This window comes from Gorilla gorilla, chromosome 4, assembly GCF_029281585.2.
Source record: "Gorilla gorilla gorilla isolate KB3781 chromosome 4, NHGRI_mGorGor1-v2.1_pri, whole genome shotgun sequence".
Taxonomy (NCBI): domain Eukaryota; kingdom Metazoa; phylum Chordata; class Mammalia; order Primates; family Hominidae; genus Gorilla; species Gorilla gorilla.
The window spans coordinates 31,260,445-31,279,456 of record NC_073228.2 but is presented as its reverse complement, the minus strand read 5'-3'; the positions used below and the strand labels follow the sequence as shown (position 1 = coordinate 31,279,456).

Below are 19,012 nucleotides of genomic sequence, written 5' to 3'. Positions count from 1 at the left end.
AGGCGGTGGTTACAGTGAGCCAAGATTGCGCCACTGCACTCCAGCCTGGGTGACAGAGTGAGACTCTGTCTCAAAACAAAAACAAAAACAAAAACACATAGTGAGACCTTGTCTCTACAAAACATTTTTAAAAATTAACCAGGTGTAGTGGCATGCGCCTGTGGTTCCAGCTACTCGGGAGGATGAGGCAGGGGGATTGCCTGAGCCTGGGAAGTTGAGGCTGCAGTGAGCCATGATTATGCCACCGCACTCCAGCCTGGGTGACAGAGTGAGACCTTGTCTCGGGAAGGAAAAAAAAAAAAAAGACAATCTGGGAAAATAAGCTTCTTATGTTTCATTGAGCTCTCATTATGGTCAAAGAGGTTTATATACATATTATCTCATCTAATGTAGTAGTTACCTTGTTTTACAGGTGGTAAGGTCACACTGCTTTTAAGAGGTGGAACTAGAATTTAAACCTAGTTCTGTCTGAATTCAAATTCAAAGCCCATGATCTAAGAGCTATACTTCATCACTTTTCAAATGTGATTGCTAAAGATATGACATGCGAGTAGTTTTGTAGTTTAGGTTTAGTTTTTGTAGAGGTGAAGGGAATTATCCCCTCTACCTCTGAAATAAATTGACAATAGATTAACGGGAGAGAAAGCATACACATGCATGAGAGCCACATAAAATATGAGACTCAAAGAAGGGCCAAATGGCTGAAGCTTACATAGTGCTCTCTTCATAGGGGAGAAGGAGATGGAGGAATGTCGTCAATTTTGAGAGTTAGTAAATCATTCTCAGGAAAGTTGAATGGGCCCAAAGAGCAGAAAATTGTTTCTAAGTGATTCACTTGGGAAGTGGGACCTGAGCAGAGATGATAGCCTGTGACAAAGTCTGTCTAGGTGTGGTGTCATTTCTCGGTTTTCCTTTCTGCAATTTGAGATTAATCTCTGGTTGAAGAAGTTTCAGAAAGGGGAGAGGGAGGCAATTGTGTTCCTTCTAGAAGAGCTTCAGGAAAGGGAACTTGAGAGAGTCCCTCCTTGTGCTTGTGAGGGAGAAGCAGGAGAACACCAGAAAGTCCTTGGTTCTGAGGACTTCTGAGGCCTTTTAATTTCCTTTAGCTCAAAATGCTCAGCATGGCAAAATGCCAGAATTTGGAATATCGTTTTCTGAGCCCCAGTGTTTTCATTTGTAAAAGATTAGGATGTACCTTCAAATACTCATAATTATCTTTTACGTTTTACTTTTTTAGCCATTACTCTGTCAGAACCCTTCTGAAACTTATAACCATTATTCATTAAATGAGCATATGTGCTAGACAGTGGGGAGCCTATGTTGGCCAACCTAGAAAAAAATGACTCTCATGGATCTTTATAGTCTGTAATTCATACGATTGGCCCTCTATATACGTGTGTTGCGCATCTGCAGATTCAACCAACTGTGGATTGAAAATATTTGGAATTAAAGAAAAGGATGTTTGTGTCTGTACTGAACACATACAGAGTTTTCTTTCTTGTCATTATTTCCTAAACAATGCAGTATAACAATTATTTACATAGTATTTACATTGTACTAGGTATTATAGGTAATTAAGAGATGACTTAAAGTATATGAGAGAATGTGTAAAGGTTATATGCAAATACTATGCCATTTTATGTAAAGGACTTGAGCATGATGGACTTTGGTATTCATGGGTGGTTTGTGGAACCAATCCCCCACAGATGCTGATGGACAATTGGATTTGCATTTGCTTTTTTTGTTTGTTTGTTTGTTTTTGAGACTGAGTCTCACGCTGTTGCCCAGGCTGGAGTGCAGAGGGGTGATCTCGGCTCACTGCAACCTCTGCCTCCTGGGTTCAAGTAATTTTCATGTCTCAGCCTCCTGAGTAGCTGGAACTACAGGTGTGAGCCACCATGCCAGGCTAATTTTTGTATTTTTTTTAGTAGAGATGGGGTTTCACCATGTTGGCCAGGCTGGTTTCGAACTCCTGACCTCACGTGATCCACCTGCCTTGGCCTCCCAAAGTGCTGGGATTACAGGCGTGAGCTACCGTGCCTGGCCTGCTTTTTAAAAATAGAAATGAAATCTCACTATGTCGCCCAGATTGGTCTTGAACTCCTGGCCTCAGGCAGTCCTCCTGCTGTGGCCTCCCAAACCACTGGGATTACAGATGTAAGCCATCATGCCTGGCCGTGTATTTGCTTTTGAGTAAGTGTAGGTGGGCAGAAAATCAACCCCTGTCCAAACCTTAGCTTAGTTTTTGCATCTAGTATGTGCTCAGGACTCCCTCTTGTTGAGTTTAATATAACTGTCCCGCGGTGGCTCATGTCTGTAATCCCAGCACTTTGGAGGCCAAGGCAAGCAAGTTACTTGAGGTCAAGAGTTTGAGACCATCCTAGCCAACATGGTGAAACTCCGTCTCTACTAAAAATACAAAAATGGTGGTGGCCACCTGTAATCCCAGCTACTTGGGAGGCTGAGGCAGGAGAATTGCTTGAACCCAGGAGGCGGAGGTTGCAGTGAGCTGAGATTGCACCACGGTACTCTTGCCTGGGTGACAGAGTGAGACTCTGTCTCAGAAAGACAAAACTGTCCCACCTGGGAGTCTCAGGTTAAGAAAATAAGCATATCCTGGTTAAACATTTTAAAAAATTGTCTATTGAAGTGTGTAGATGTGAATGGAACTTAGATGATGTCTAGGAATATTATTAATTAGAGTCAGCTCAAAAGCAGAACTGTGCAGTAGTTTACTGCCCAATCTCTACTGCTTTGTACATGACACCAACTTTCCTAGCTTTCCTGAGCTGTCAGAGCCCTTCTTTCAACACACCAGATGTAACATAGAATGATTGTTATGTGGGCGTTCCAGATAAACAACCCCTTTTCTCAACCATCCCTAACAATGTTATTGACTCTTTTTTGGTGAGGTAAATATAGGCTTTCTTGCTTAAAATTCTTAATTAAAAAAATCAAAATTATCTTTGTATATATTTTAAAAACCAAATAGTTTTGTGAGATTCAAATATGAAACAAATGAAGTTCTGTACTCTTTCTTTTTTTTTTTTTTTTTTTGAGACAGTCTTGCTCTGTGGCTCAGACTGGAGTGCAGTGGCATGATCCTGGCTCACTGCAGCCTCCACCTCCGGGGTTCAAGTAGTTCTCCTGCCTCAGCCTCCCAAGTAACTGGGATTACAGGTGTGCACCACCACACTCGGCTAATTGTTTTGTATTTTTTAGTAGAGACGGGGTTTCACCATGTTGGCCAGGCTGGTTTCAAACTCCTGACTTCAAGTGATCTGCCTGCCTAGACCTCCCAATGTGTATACTCTTTCTTTCGTCACTCTTTCAAATCTACTAGTTATTGTCATTTTAGTATTTATTTCAATTATTTCAAAATATCATACTTCTTATTTATTTTTTATTTTGAGATGGAGTCTCTCTGTGACACTCAGGCTAGAGTGCAGTGGTGCAATGTCAGCTCACTGCAACCTCCGCCTCCTGGGTTCAAGCGATTCTCCTGCCTCAGCCTCATGAGTAGGTGGGATTACAGGTGCATGCCCCATGCCTGGTTAATTTTTGTATTTTTAGTAGAGATGGGGTTTCACCATATTGGCCAGTCTTGAACTCCTAACCTCAAGTGATCTGCCTGCCTCAGCCTCCCAAAGTGCTGGGATTACAGGTGTGAGCCACCACACCCCACCTCAAAATATCATACTTCTTGAAGTTTTTTTTCTCCCAGTGTTAGATTGATTGGTGCCATGAACTATGAAGTTTATTTTATTTTATTTTATTTTTTTGAGATGGAGTCTCGCTCTGTCACCCAGGCTGGAGTGCAGTGGCATGATCGCAGCTCACTGCAGCCTCTGCCTCCCAGTTTCAAGCAATTCTCCTGCCTCAGCCTCCTGAGTAGCTTGAATTACGGGCATGCGCCACCACGCCCAGCTAATTTTTATATTTTTAGTAGAGACGGGGTTTCACCGTGTTGGTCAAGCTGGTCTCGAGCTCCTGACCTTGTGCTATGCCCGCCTCGGCCTCCCAAAGTGCTGGGATTACAGGCGTGAGCCACCGCACCCAGCCACGAACTATGAAGATTTAAACGGTGTTCATTTATTCAGCACATGTCTGGGATATACAGGGGTAAGCACAATAGATGTGGTCTTTGCTGTCATGGAGCTAGTTGGAGAGAGAGATTTAAATAAAAATAAATGGGTATACAACTTAAGTTGTAATATGAAAAAAAGCATGACATGTTAGGACAAGGAAGTGACATATAAGCTGAAAAATACTTAGGGTAAGACTGGAACAATAAACACTAAACAGAGGCTCTGAGATGAAAGCGTTCTTTTCTCCATAGTTAGAAATTGATTTAGATTTCTTAAATTTTTTTCTCTTTAAAGAGCATTGTAGCTGGGCATGGTGGCTCATGCCTATACTCCCAACACTTTGGGAGGCTGAGGGTGGTGTGTCGCTTGAGGCCAGGAGTTTAAGAGCAGCTTGGGTGAGACCCCATCTCACCAAAACCACAAAAATTAGGGCTGAAACAGGGGGATCAGTTGAACCTAGGAGGTCAAGGCTGGAGTGACCTGTGCGCCACTGCACGCCAGCCTGGGTGACAGAGCAAGACCCTCTCAAAAAAAAAAAAAAAAGAATAATAATATTGAGATAAATATCTTTATGGTCATATAATTTGGAGAGATCAATAAAAGTAAGGCTCCTAATAGATTTTCCAAATTACATTCTTTTACAGCCATGTCAGTTATACTTACCCCATATATTTATTAATTCTTTCACTCAGCAAAGATTTATTAATTGTCTATTACATGCCAGACTGTGTTGAAGGTGCTGGGACAACACTGAACAAAACAAAGTCATTCTCTTTGTGGAATTTCCATTCTGGTAGGTGGGGAAGATAGATAATAAATATGTATCATGTTAGATGGTGATAGATAGGGTGGTGGTTGTTGCTGTGGGTTGCTGTTTTATATACGACGGTCTGGGAAAGCCTCTCAAAGACCCAGTGACATAGTGGTGTGAAGTTATCCATATGGGTATTTGAGGGAGGAACACTCCAAGCCAGTACAGACACTCTGTGGTGCAGAATATGTTTCTTTCTTTTTCTTTTCTTCTTCTTCTTCTTCTTCTTTTTTTTTTTTTTTTTGTGAGACAGAGTCTCTCTGTGTCACCCAGGCTGGAGTGCAGTGGCGTGGTTTTGGCTCACTGCAACCTCCGCCTCCCAGGTTCAAGCGATTCTCCTGCCTCAGCCTCCCTAGTAGCTGGGACTACAGGGATGCGCCACCACGCCTGGGTACTTTTTGTATTTTTAGTAGAGACGGGGTTTCGCCATGTTGTCCAGGCTGGTCTTGAACCCCTGACCTCAAGTGATCTGCCTTCCCGGGCCTCCCAAAGTGCTGGGATTACAGGCGTGAGCCACCATGCCCGGCAGAATATATTTCTTATATTTAAGAACAGCAAGGAGGCAGTTTAGCTGGAGTTAGGAGAGCAAAGCAAAGAATAAGAGATTATGTCCAAGAGTTGGCAGTTGGCTAGGGCTTTGTTTTCGCCCTTGTAAGGACATCTAAAATTTCAAATATAGAGCAAAGTTGGACTTTTATGGTGAAATTACTTATACCCGCCATCTAGAGCAGCAGTCCCCAACCTTTTTGGCACCAGGGACTGGTTTTATGGAAGACAGTTTTTCCACAGGGTGGGGATAGTTTCAGTATGATTCAAGCACAGTAAATTTATTGTTCACTTTATTTCTATTATAATTGCATTGTAATATATAATGAAATAATTATACAACTCACCATAATGTAGAATCAGTGGGAGCCCTGAGCTTGCTTTCCCACAGCTAGATGGTCCCATCTGTGGGTGATGGGAAACAGTGACAGATCATCAGACATTAGATTCTCATAAGGAGCACACAATCTAGACACTTCACATGCGCGGTTAACGTTAGGGTTCGCGCGCCTATGATAATCTAATGCTGCTGCTGACCTGACAAGAGGCAGAGCTTAGGCAGTAATGTGCGCGATGGAGAGCAGCTGTAAATACAGTTGAAGCTTCGCTTTTGCTTGCCTGCTTCTCACCTCCTGCTGTGAGGCCTGGTTCGTAACCAGTACCTGGCCCAGGGATTGGGGGACCACTCAACTAGAATATACCCTTAAAATTTTACTATACTTTTTTTTTTCCAGTTTTTTTTTCAGGCAACCCTCAGAACCAGAAGGGGTTCATACAGCTGCCTACTGTACTTTGTCTCACATCCATCTTATTCATTGCATTTCAGAGGAAATGCAAACATCAACATGCTTTCCCCTAACTACTTTTGCATGCATATAATTAACTAGAGTTCAATATTTGGTTAGTTTTTAAATTTTTTTAGACAGAGTCTTGCTCTATTGCCCAGGCTGGAGGGCAGTGATGTGATCTTTGCTCACTGCAGCCTCTACCTCATGGATTCAGTTGATTCTCATGCCTCAGCCTCCTGAGTAGTTGGGATTACTGGCACATGCCACCATGCCTGGCGAATTTTTGTGATCTTTTAAATTTTAGCTATTTTGGTAGGTGATACCTTGAGGATTCATTTAGCATTACCATTTCCCTGATGACTAATAATGTGGAGTACTTTTTCATGTTTCTTGGCCATTTGTATATATTTTAGCAATTATTTGTATAATTTTTTTGCCCATTAAAAAATTTAGTTGTAGGCTGGGTGCTGTGGCTCACGCCTGTAATCTCAGCACTTTGGGAGGCCGAGGTGGGTGGATCACGAGGCCAGGAGATCGAGACCATCCTGGCTAACATGGTGAAACGCAGTCTCTACTAAAAATACAAAAAATACAAAAAAATTAGCCAGGCGTGGTGACAGGCGCCTGTAGTCCCAGCTACTTGGGAGGCTGAAGCAGGAGAATGGCGTGATCCCGGGAGGTGGAGTTTGCAGTGAGCCAAGATCGCGCCATTGCACTCCAGCCTGGGCGACAGAGCGAGACTCTGTCTCAAAAAAACAAAAACAAACAAAAAAACTTAGTTGTAGAAGCCATTGGAGGATTTTTGAATAGAGGTAATATCACTTTTAAAAATAAGAAAGGTATGTGAAGAGCAGATTTGGGTGGAAAGGTAGTGAGTTTGGTTTTAAATGTGTGAACCGTAGACTGTTGCTGGTCCATAAACTGGTGATAGCAAATCGTTTCTTATTGGCAGCAAAAAGGTAAAGTGCAGAAAATGAGAGTAAGCCTTTCAAAACCTATAGTATTTGCCAGTGCACACTATCCAAACATATGTATATAGTTTACAGAAGTATCATTTGTGCCAACTTTTAGAAAAATCAAAAAATAATTCATCTTTTATGACAAACAGTTTGAAAAACACTATCATCAAGACATCCAGTTGGAGGAGTTTTTGATGAGTATGTTTAGACATGCAATCATGTATTATTTTATTTCACACAAATAACATTTCTGTGATTATTAACGTTCATTTTAGCATTATACATTCTTTGTAGTCATGAGAATAAGACACAGAATTTTCAAGGAGGAGATTTGAATTGCAGGATGGGGAGTTGAACTTATTCTTTCAGCCATAATAATTTGGACTCGTTGAGAATCTTTTGGTAACATACATTCCAAAAGCTGTCTGTAATATTGATTTTGTGGTTGCAGTGGGATGAATAGCAGGAGAAAAGAAAAGGTTATAAGGCTAGTTAGGAGTGAATTTCAACACTGTCTAAATGTTAGATGTTGAGAGCCTGAACTAAGTTTGTTGTTGAGAGAGGATTACCAAAAACCAGGGTAAGTGGTTAGACGTTTAGAAGAGAAGAAAGTTAAAGATGTTTCCAGAATCTTGACCTGGGGACCGGTGCTGCTTAGTATGAAAGATGGCATCATTTTAGCAGAAATAGAATTTGATTATTAGACTTACATTATGTTAAAAATCATGTAAAGCAAAAATTGTATAGCATATTGTCTTATAAGTAATAAAGGATTCTCACTTAAAGTTTCAGTGGTAAAAGTCTTCTGATATTTTCGCATACTTTTTGCTATCTGTTTAAATGGCGACTTAGTTTTCTCTTCTTTTCTTTTCTTTTTGAGACATAGTCTTGCTCTGTCACCCAGGCTGGAGTGCAGTGGTGCAATCACGGCTTCAACCTCCTGGGCTCAAGCGATTCCCTCACCTCAGCCTCCCCAGTAGCTGGGACCACAGGTGTGCACCACCATGCCCAACTGATTTTTGTATATATATATTTTTTTGTAGAGATGGGGTTTTGCCATCTTGCCCAGTCTGATCTTGAACTCTTGAGCTCAAGTGATCCTCCTGCCTTGGCCTCCCACAGTGCTGGGATTACAGGCATGAGCCACTGCGCCCAGCATCTTATCTTCTTTTGAAATGCTTATTTTTTTCTTAAAAAATGGAGAATATATTTATTACATCACCTAAAATATGGCAATTGTATTGTGTGAAACAGTATACAGTTGGCCCTGGGTATCCATGGATTCTGAATACGTGGATTCAGTCAATATGGATAGAAAATATTTGGGAAAAAAGTAAAAAATAATTCAACAATAAAAAATAACACAAATAAAAATGACAGTATAGCTATTTACATAGCACATTGTATTAGGTATTGTAAGTAATTTAGAGATGATTTAAAGTATATAGGAGGATGTGCATGGGTTTTATATGCATAGGTTATGTGCAGATACCATGCCATTTTATAAAAGGGACTTAAGCATTGGAGGTTTTGGTGTCCACAGGGATTCTGGAACCAACCCCATGTGAATACAGAGAGATGACTGTATTTTCTTTTCAAAAGTTAGTATTTGTAGTGTTTTCTTGGAGCTGTGTATATGCGGTACTTCAATGACCTAACACTAGGTGTCGCTACCACATTGAGCTAAGAAAAGTGCAGCTGCTCCTTGAAAGGAAATTTTTGCCCTAAAGCTTTTTGTGTAGTTTTTATACACTAAAAGCTTTAGAGCAAATATGCAAGGGCATTCTTGAGGTAAATGCCAATTAGTCTACTATTTATTAGAGGTTGGGTGCCAATAGACCTTGACATGTTAAGATTGTTAGCCAGGAAACAGTTTTTATGGGTTTCATTTGGGAGTAATATAAAGTTAGTGATTTGGGTACACTGGCAAGCAGAGAGAGGTTGAATATGGATGAAGTCCAGTGAAAAAAATTGCCTTTGTTGAGAATAGGACCTTATTTTGTTTGGTGCATTCTCTTCTTCCTGGAAAGAGAATAGGTGGATCCTTAGACATCTACAGTGGGAGGACATTGGTTGTTATGGATGAATAAAAGCAGAAATGAAGAGTAATGCTGAAGTAATTTCTGGAATTTAACCATATTGGTGGATTAAAATATCTTTTCCTGTAGTATGTTTCTTAAAGTATCACTCCAGAGAGCTCTTGCATCTGAAACTTAATTTTTCTCTGTGTGCGAATAGTGGCGTGACTCTTGTTGATTTGACATAGGCAGTAGACATTACTGTGAGTTTGAAATTTATCATTGTAAGTTGGACTCTTTCTTACTTGAGATCTTTTTGATGGTTTTCTACTCTAAAACAATATATTATTTGGACCTAAGCTGATTTATAAGTCTGTGGAGTGCAATTTTTTTTCTGATAAATGTTGTTGGATATACATACAGTAAAATGCACAAATCTTAAGTGTACAGACTGAAAAAATATATATATATAACCTTCTAACCATCATCCTGGATTAAGATCTAGAACATTTCCAGTACCTCAAAAGAATCCCTTGTGCCACTTCCTTGGCAGTACTACCCTCTTTCCACCTCCAAGTAACCATTATTCTGCTATTCTGACTTCTATCACCATAGATTCTTTTTTTCTATTCTTGAATGTCTAAGAAATATGGTCATAGATTTAAAAGGTATGCTCTTATGTTCTGGCTTGTCTCTTAACATTATGACTGTAAGGTTTGTTTTTATGCTATTGTGTGTAACATTAATTTTGCTGTGTTGTATCTATCATATGAATACAATAAATTTTGAAAAATCCATTATATGACTGATAGACATTTTTGTTCCCAGTTTTTGAGTATTATTAATAAAGTTGCTCTGAAAATTCTTATATATGGTAATTTTTCATGGACGTAAACAAAAAATGGTAATTTTTGGTGTACGTAAACACTCATTTGTCTTGGGTGTTGACCTAGGAGTAGATTTATTGTGTCATAGGATAAGTACATGTTTACCTTCAGTAGGTACTGCCAAATAGTTTTCAAAAGTGTTTTTGCCAACTTTGTACTCTCACCAGAATTATGTGGAAGTTCTGTTTGTCCTGCATCCTCAGCAGCACTTGGTATTGTCAGTCTTTTTGATTTTGGCCATTCTGTTGCGGATGTGTTGATATCTTCTGTGAGGTTTTAAAAATGCTTTTTAGGGGGCTGGGTGTGGTGGTTCATGCCTGTAATCCCAGCACTTTGGGAGGCTGAGGTGGGTAGATCACGACGTCAAGAGATCGAGACCATCCTGGCCAACATGGTGAAACCCCGTCTCTATTAAAAATACAAAAAGTAGGCAGGCATGGTGGCGGGCACCTGTAGTCCCAGCTATTTTGGAGGCTGAGGCAGGAGAATCACTTGAACCCGGGAGGTGGAGGTTGCAGTGAGCCGAGATTGCGCCACTGCACTCCAGCCTGGTGACAGAGTGAGACTCTGTCTCAAAAAAAAAAAAAAAAAGCTTTTTAGGCTGGGCACAGTGGCTCATGCCTGTAATCCTAGCACTTTGGGAGGAGGTGGGAGGATCCTTTGAGATTAGAAGTTTGAGACCACCCTGGGCAACATAGACCCTGTCTCGACCAAAAATGTGGCATGTGCCTGTGGTTCCAGCAACTCAGGAGGTTGAGGGGAGAGGATCACTTGAGTCTAGGAGATCAAGGCTGTGGTGAGCTATGATCACGTTACTGCCCTCCAGCCTGGGTGACACAGGACACAGCAAGACCCTATTTCAAAAAATGCTTTTTATTTTGCAATAAATTTCAAACTTCCAGAAAATTTTGTAATGTATATAAGGTATTCCTGTTGCTCATTGTGGAGATTCACCAATTACGGATTTTGCCTTATTTGCTTTGTCATTCTCTCAGTCTCTTTATCTATGCATATATTTTCTGAACCATAATTTCCATAAATTATTATTATTATTTTTGAGATGGAGTCTTGCTCTGTCGCCCAGGCTGGAGTACAGTGGCGTGGTCTCGCCCACTGCAACCTCTGCCTCCCGAGTTCAAGCAATTCTCCTGCCTCAGCCTCCTGAGTAGCTGGGACTACAGGCATGCGCCACCACACTGAGGTAATTTTTTGTATTTTTAGTAGAGACGGGGTTTTGGCATGTTGGCCAGGCTCTTCTCAAACTCCTGGCCTCAAGTGATCCAGCCGCCTCGGCCTCCCAAAGTGCTAGGATTACAGACATGAGCCATTGTGCCTTGCCTGTTTTCATAAATTATTTAGTATAATTTCCTACAAATAAATATATAGGCATAGCACTGTCATTAAGCCCAGGACATTTAAATTTGATGCAGTAGTATTGTGGAAACTATTGTTCATATTCAAATTTCATCCATTGTCCCAATAGTCTACTTTATAGCTATTGTTACTTTTTCACTTTTTTTTTTTTTTTTTTTGAGATGAAGTCTCGCTCTGTTGCCCAGGCTGGAGTGCAGTGGTGCGATCTTGGCTCATTGCAACCTCTGCCTCCCAGGTTCAAGTGATTCTCCTGCCTCAGCCTTCTGAGTAGCTAGGACTACAGGCACCCGCCACCATGCCTGGCCAATTTTTTTTGTATTTTTAGTAGAGACGGGGTTTCACCATATTGGCCAGACTGGTCTTGAACTCCTGATCTTGTGATCCACCTGCCTCGGCCTCCCAAAGTGCTGAGATTACAGGCATGAGCCACCGTGCCCGGCCTACTTTTTCGCTTTCTTAAAATTTTCTTTTGATGAAAAAAATCTGGTTCCGATTTTTTATCTTTTACTCTATTATTATTTTTGTATCTTTGTTTACTCTAAGGACATGAAAATATTCTTCTAGGCTGGGTGTGGTGGCTCATGACTGTAATTCCAGCACTTTGAGAGGCCAAGGCAGGCGGGCCCCTTGAGGTCAGGAGTTCAAGACTAGCCTGGCCAACATGGTGAAACCATTCACTACTGAAAATACAAAAATTAGCTGGGCGTGATGGTGTGTGCCTGTAATCCCAGCTACTTGGGTAGCTGAGGCGTGGGAATTTCTTGCACCCAGGAGGCACAGGTTGCAGTGAGCCGAGATCGCGCCACTGCACTCCAGCCTGGGTGACAGAGTGAGACTCTGTCTCAAAAAAAAGGCCGGATGCGGTGGCTCACGCCCGTAATCCCAGCACTTTGGGAGGCTGAGGCGGTCTTATCACTTGAGGTCGGGAGTTCGAGACCGTCTTGGCCAACACGGTGAAACCCCGTCTCTACTAAAAATACAAAAATTAGCCGGGTGTGGTGGAATGCGCCTGTAAGCCCAGCTACCTGGGAGGCTGAGGCAGGAGAATTGCTTGAATCCAGGAGTGGGAGGTTGCAGTGAGCCAAGATTGCTGCTGCACTCTAGCCTGACGACAGAGTGAGACTTCATCTAAAAAAAAAAAAAAAAAATCATTTTCTTTTAGTGGGTTGTTGTTTTTACCTTTAGGTTTAAGATTCATTAAAAAAAAAAAAACAGCTTTGTATATGTGTGGTATGAGATGGGGTCACGGTTATTTCTTTTTTGTTTCCTTTCCTTTTTTGTAGAGACAGAGTCTCATTCTGTTGCCCAGGCTGGAGTGCAGTGGTGCCATTATAGCTCACTGCAGCCTCCAAGTCCTGGGCTCAGGTGATCTTCCTGCCTCAGACTCCTGAGCAACTAGTACTATAAGCATGTGCCACCATGCCCAGCTACTTAAAATTTTTTTTTTTTGTAGAGAGGGGCTCTCATTATATTACGCAGGCTGGCCTTGAACTCCTGGCCCAAAGCAGTCCATCTGCCTAAGCCTTATTTCTTATTTATCTCTATTTTTAGAATAATGATACTCAATTGATTCAGCACCATTTCCTGAAAAGACCATTCTTTACCCAATTAATTGGAATAATACCATAGATGTGTAGTAATTCTTATACTCTATTTTTTCATTGGTTTAATTGTCTGCTTTTGAATTCTAAATGTGCTAGAAACTCAATCTGAGAAAGTCCCAAAATAAACTTCCCAGTTTCTTGCTCTTTGCTTTAAATCTATTTTATTTCCACTCTAGCCCTTCCTGCTAACATCTATATTTTTATTAGAATAGTACCGTAATTTTTCCATTCAGCCACACTGAAATGTTCGGGTGTGTGTCAAGTATTATGAGATACAATTAAGCTAAGATGTGAGCACTGTCTTAAGGAGACAATTTCCTACTTGGGGGAAATGTCACTAAATATTTGCAGTCTGTGTCAGTGGTTCCCAACCAGGAGTGATTTTGTTCTCCTAGGGGCCATTGGGCTATTTTTTTTCATTGTCATGATTGGGGATTGCTGCTGGCATGTGGTAGGTAGAAGCCAGAGATACTGCTACACATCCTATAATATACAGGACAGACTCCTCGAACAAAGAATTGTTCAGTCCAAAACATCAGTAGTGCTGAGGTTGAAAAACCTTGGTCTGTGTGATCAGTATTAGGATAGAGGTATGAATACAGTGCTGTAGAGCCCCCAAAGAATAACAGGATGCCTGGAGGAGGGTTTTTTTTTTCTTTTTGTTTTTTAATCCAGGATCAGACCTGAGGGAGTTTTGTTGTTGTTGTCATTGTTGTTGTTTTTGAGACGGAGTTTCGCTCTTGTTGCCCAGCCTGGAGTGCAATGGTGTGATCTCAGCTCACTGCAGCCTCCACCTCCTGAGTTCAAGCGATTCTCCTGCCTCAGCCTCCTGACTAGCTGGGATTACAGGCATGCACCACCACACTTGGCTAATTTTGTATATTTAGTGGAGACAGGGTTTCTCCATGTTGGTCAGGCTGGTCTCGAACTCCTGACCTCAGGTGATAAGACTGCCTTGGCCTCCCTAAGTGCTGGGATTACAGGCGTGAGCTGCCGCTCCCGGCCAGAGAGAGGATTTTTTTTTTTTTTTTTTTGAGACAGAGTCTCACTCTGTCGCCCAGGCTAGAGTGCAGTGGCGTGATCTCGGCTCACTGCAGCCTCCACCTCCTGAGTTCAAGTGATTCTCCTGCCTTAGCCTCCTGAGTAGCTGGGATTACAGGCATGCACCACCACACTTGGCTAATTTTGTATTTTTAGTGGAGACAGGGTTTCTCCATGTTGGTCAGGCTGGTCTCGAACTCCTGACCTCAGGTGATCTGCCCGCCTTGGCCTCCCAGAGTGCTGGGATTACAGGCGTGAGCCACCGCGCCCAGCCAGAGGGAGGATTTTTTTTTTTTTTTTTGAGACAGGTCTCACTCTGTTGCCCAGGCTGGAGTGCAGTGGTGCGATCTCGGCTCACTGCAAGCTCCGCCTCGCAGGTTCACGCCATTCTCCTGCCTTAGCCTCCCGAGTAGCTGGGACTACAGATGCCCGCCACCACGCCAGGCTAATTTTTTGTATTTTTAGTAGACACGGGGTTTCACCATGTTAGCTAGGATGGTCTCGATCTCCTGACCTCGTGATCCGCCTGCCTCGGCCTCCCAGAGTGCTGGAATTACAGGCGTGAGCCACTGCTACTGGCCAAGAGGGAGGAGTTTTAACACTTGTGCTGCCTAGTAAAATTTCGTAGAATATGAAAAAAAATTGTTATAACTGGAATATTCAGAATGCACCATACATTGTTTTAGGCATATTGCATATATTATTTATTATCCTGTCAATTTTACTAGTTAGTGTTAGTCTTATTTTACACTTGAAAAAATTAAGGGCTATATTTAACTAGGTCAAGTTCTTTAACAGATACCTTTTAAAAAACAGACTTTTAAAAAAATATTTATTTTTTAAACATATCACTGTATTTATTTTCTCTCAGGTAATTTTTCTATGGCTTCAACATTTTCTCTTCAAAATTAAAAGAAAAATATCCCAAAGTTTAGAACTGGATCTCTTGGCCCTTTCTCTTCTTATCTCCTCCCGGTTCAAAATGCTTACATCTCTGAATGACCAGCATCCTCTTGGATCTGCAGTTAGGCTCAACACATTCTGGCCTTAGCACAGTCTTCTTTGTGGTCTTAGCCTTCTTCAGGAAAATTGGCTTTCTCTGCCCACCATAGCCACTCTGCTTCCGATCATAGCGCCTCTTTCCCTGGGCATACGAGGAATCCTTGCTCTTATACTGTGTCACTTTGTGAGGCTGATGCTTGCCACACTTCTTACAGAAGGTTCTTTGGGTTTTAGGTACGTTGACCATCTTTGCAGCAGGGCTGTTCTGTCTGTGTGATGAAAACGAGAAATGGCATCTGAGACTCTCGCCTCGCAAAGCTCTCGCCTGACAGGAAAGGAAAAAACAGACTTATTTTTAAGGGCAGTTTTAGGTTCACAGCAAAATTGAGTAGAAAGTATACGGAGGTCCCATGTACCTCCTGCCTCCACATCGTGCACAACCTCCCCAACTGTCAACACCCCCAGCACCACAGTGGTAAAATTGTTACAATCCATGAACATACAATGATATATTATTGTTACCCACAGTCCATAGCTTACAGTAGGATTCATTTTTGTTGGTATACTTTTTTCCTTTTTTTTTTTTTTTTTGACACAGGGTCTTGCTCTGTTGGCCATGCTGGAGTACAGTGGTGCAATCTCGGCTCACTGTAGCCTCTGCCTTCTAGGCTCAAGTGATCCTCCCACCTCAGCCTCCTGGGTAGCTGGGACTACAGGTGCATGCCACCATGCCTGGCTAATTTTTCTATTTTTTTGTAGAGATGGGGTTTCGCCATGTTACCCAGGCTGTTCTGGAGCTCCTGACCTCAAGTGATCTGCCCACCTCGGCCTCCCAAAGTGCTGGGATTACAGGTGTGAGCCACCGTACCCGGCCTGGTTTTTGGTGGTATACTTTCTATGTGTTTTGACAGATAATATAATGACAGGTATCCACCATTGTAATATCACACAGAATACTCTCACTGCCCTACACATCCTCTGTTCTCTATCTATTCATCCCTCCCTCCCTGATAAGCCCTGGGCACCCCTGATCTTTTTATCATGTCCATTCTTTTGCCTTTTCCATGTAGTTGGAATCACTACATGGTAGGTAGCCATTTCAGATTGGTTTCTTTGACTTAGTAATATGCATATAAGGTTCTTTCATGTCTTTTCATGACTTGATAGCTTATTCAGATGCTGAATAATATTTCATTGTATGGAATACCACAATTTGTTTATGACAGATATCTTTTTATTTTTATTTTATTTTATTTTATTTTTGAGATGGAGTCTCACTTTGTCGCCTAGGCTGGAGTACAGTGGGGTGATCTTGGCTCACTGCAGCCTCCACCTCCTGGGTTCAAGTGATTCTCCTGCCTCAGCCTCCCAAGTAGCTGGGATTACAGGTGCCCGCCGCCATGCCCAGCTAATTTTTGTACTTTTAGTAGAGACGGGGTTTCACCATGTTGGTCGGGCTGGTCTCGGACTCCTGACCTCAAGCAATCTACCGCCTCAGCTTCCCAAAGTGCTGGGATTATGGGCATGAGCCACCACACCCGATAATATCTTTTTAAAAATAAAGATAATATACATACTCTGAAATGCACAAATCTCAGGTCTATATTTTGGTGATTTTTACTTGTGTATATGTGTTTGTATATATGTGTGTTTATGTATGTCTGTAAGCATGCTTGTGTGTATACACAGGTACATGAAACCACCATTGGGGAGAAAATGTAGAACATTTTTGTACTCATAAGATTTTCCAGTCAATATTTCTCCTTCTTCCAGGATAAGATAATCACTATTCTGACCCCATATTAGTTTTGCATGCATTGAACTTCATATAAACAGAGGCACACAGTATGTACTCTTTTGCATCTGTTCTCTTTTGCTAAATATACTTTTTAGATTCGTCTGTGTTGTTGCTATATCATGGTAGTTTGCATTTTTTGTTTGTTTTTATTATTGTGTTTTATTTCACTATTTAAATATACCATAATCTGTTTAGTTATTTTCTTTTTGATGGGCTTTGTGTTTCTGGCCTTTGCCTGTAATGAATAAAGTGTCTGTGAACATTCTTGTAGATATGTGGACTCTTTTTTTTTTTTTTTTTTTTTAAGATACCTAGTGAAATTGCTTAGTCACAGGGTAGGTGGCATATGTTTAACTATTAGAAATTGTGGCCCCCCCCCACCTCCAAAACAAAAAGAAATTGCCCAAGGGTTTTCCAAATAGGCTGTATTGTTGTATATTTCCATTTGCAGTATCTGGGAGTTACAGTTGTTCCACTTACTGCTTACATTGATGTTGTCAGTCATTAAAAAAAACATCTTGTTAATCTTACAAGTTAATATGATAGCTATTTTATGGAAAAAACTTTTAGACTTCTATTTAATATAAACAGTTTCTCCTTGGTTAATTATCTATTGCAAATCTATCTTCTTTAATCAATGGGTTAAATCAAGATAGGTTTACAATACCATTAAAATGTAACAAATTCAGTCTTTTAAAAGTGGAAAGAGGCGATGAACCAAAATTGGTTTATCTGTTGCACTGCTTTCTCTCTTCACTTTTCAATTGAACACCTATCAGCTTGTAATAAAATAATAAAGAGAATCCAGTCTGTATGTCTGAGTGATTATGAAGTGTTTATGACAGCCGCTAGGCCGACACTCTCTATAATGGTGTTACATTGACTTCTGAACACCTTCTCGTCTGCCTCCAGGCGTGTGTGTCAGTGTAGTCTGAGTGGTTTTACATTAACATCTACCCTGAGTAAGATCTTTTGACTACCAAAGTGTTAGTTGCAAATGGAAGATACCATTAAGGCGGCTTCAAAGGACTGGAATGATATTTGGATTGGTGCATGCTGAAGTAATGGCTAGAGTTTTGAAGTGTAATGTCTAAATCAGTGTTGCATAACTGAAGGAACATGTGAGTTCAAACGGCTTTTCTTTGATCTTCCTTTAGAAAATCAGGCTGAAGGGGAAAGGTTAAAGTTGCCTTAAAACACACCTTTCTATGTGTGCAAAAATCTGGAAGTATGAAAATATGATTACAAGTTCCATTCATTATTTGTGTTCTGTGGTTTTCGTATTGTTCTTGAAATTTACTTCCTGCCTGCCTGAAGTTTTGTATTATGAATTTAGTGTCAAGACCAAAATACAGACCGGGTTGCTGTTTTCTTTATGTGGTCAGCAAATATCTGTTCTATAAGTTGTTAGTCCTCACAAATATGCATTTTAGGCGATTTTTGTGGCTTGCATTTTTTTTCTTGATGGTATACACAGTAGGTTACAGAGATACTGCCACTCTGATATTAACTGAATCATTTGTGTTTAGGCAGGCAAAAAACAAAACAAAACAAAAAACTTGTTCCCCTCTTCCTCCTAATTTTAGGAGCTTTCAAAAGGACTACTCTTTACTATTAGGAAAACTTTCCTCAAACTATGCTATCTTAAGTTTTTAAAATTGTGGAGGCAGAGCTGTAAAAAATAAAATAATACACTAACAGTGACTTGTTAGAGAAAAAAAGCCCTGAGTTTAAGAACTATTTTGAATATAGTGTATTTATAGGAGATTCTGATGCCTCTTTGGGCTGGTTATTTTTGGCAGCCTTTTTCTTTGTTTCCTTATCTATAAAATGAAAATATATTATCAAATTGGCTTACAGGGTGTTTTGAGGGAGAGACTGTCAGCTTTCAGTAGAGCTGGCTCTGTAGTTACTGTGGCCACTCATGTAGCTAGGTGAGTTCTTTTTGTTGCTTCTTAACTGAATTCCTTAGTATAAGATGATACCTGCCATGCCTCCCACATTCTCCTTTATGTTTTTACAATTTCTCCCTAATTAAAAGTAAATTATTGTTATTAATTTTTAAGTTAAAAAAACTATAATGAATAAATCTTCTT

At 40.9% G+C, this 19,012-nt stretch overlaps 2 protein-coding genes across 10 annotated transcripts in view; one reads left to right on the top strand and one right to left on the bottom strand.

Moving 5' to 3' along the window:
* The window catches only part of BCAS3 (BCAS3 microtubule associated cell migration factor), a 709,394-nt gene that overhangs the window by 32,726 nt on the left and 657,656 nt on the right, over window positions 1–19,012 (top strand). The gene's annotated exons all lie outside the window — the stretch shown is intronic.
* Window positions 15,000–15,406, bottom strand: LOC101147931 (large ribosomal subunit protein eL42-like). Its single transcript, XM_019027612.3, has one exon. The coding sequence runs from the start codon at window positions 15,363–15,365 to the stop codon at window positions 15,048–15,050; it is 318 nt and encodes a 105-aa protein (XP_018883157.1). The 5' UTR covers window positions 15,366–15,406; the 3' UTR covers window positions 15,000–15,047.

Bases quoted from the DNA above. Each gene is read 5' to 3' on its own strand.
- LOC101147931 (XM_019027612.3), bottom strand. From the start codon at position 15,365: ATGGTCAACGTACCTAAAACCCAAAGAACCTTCTGTAAGAAGTGTGGC.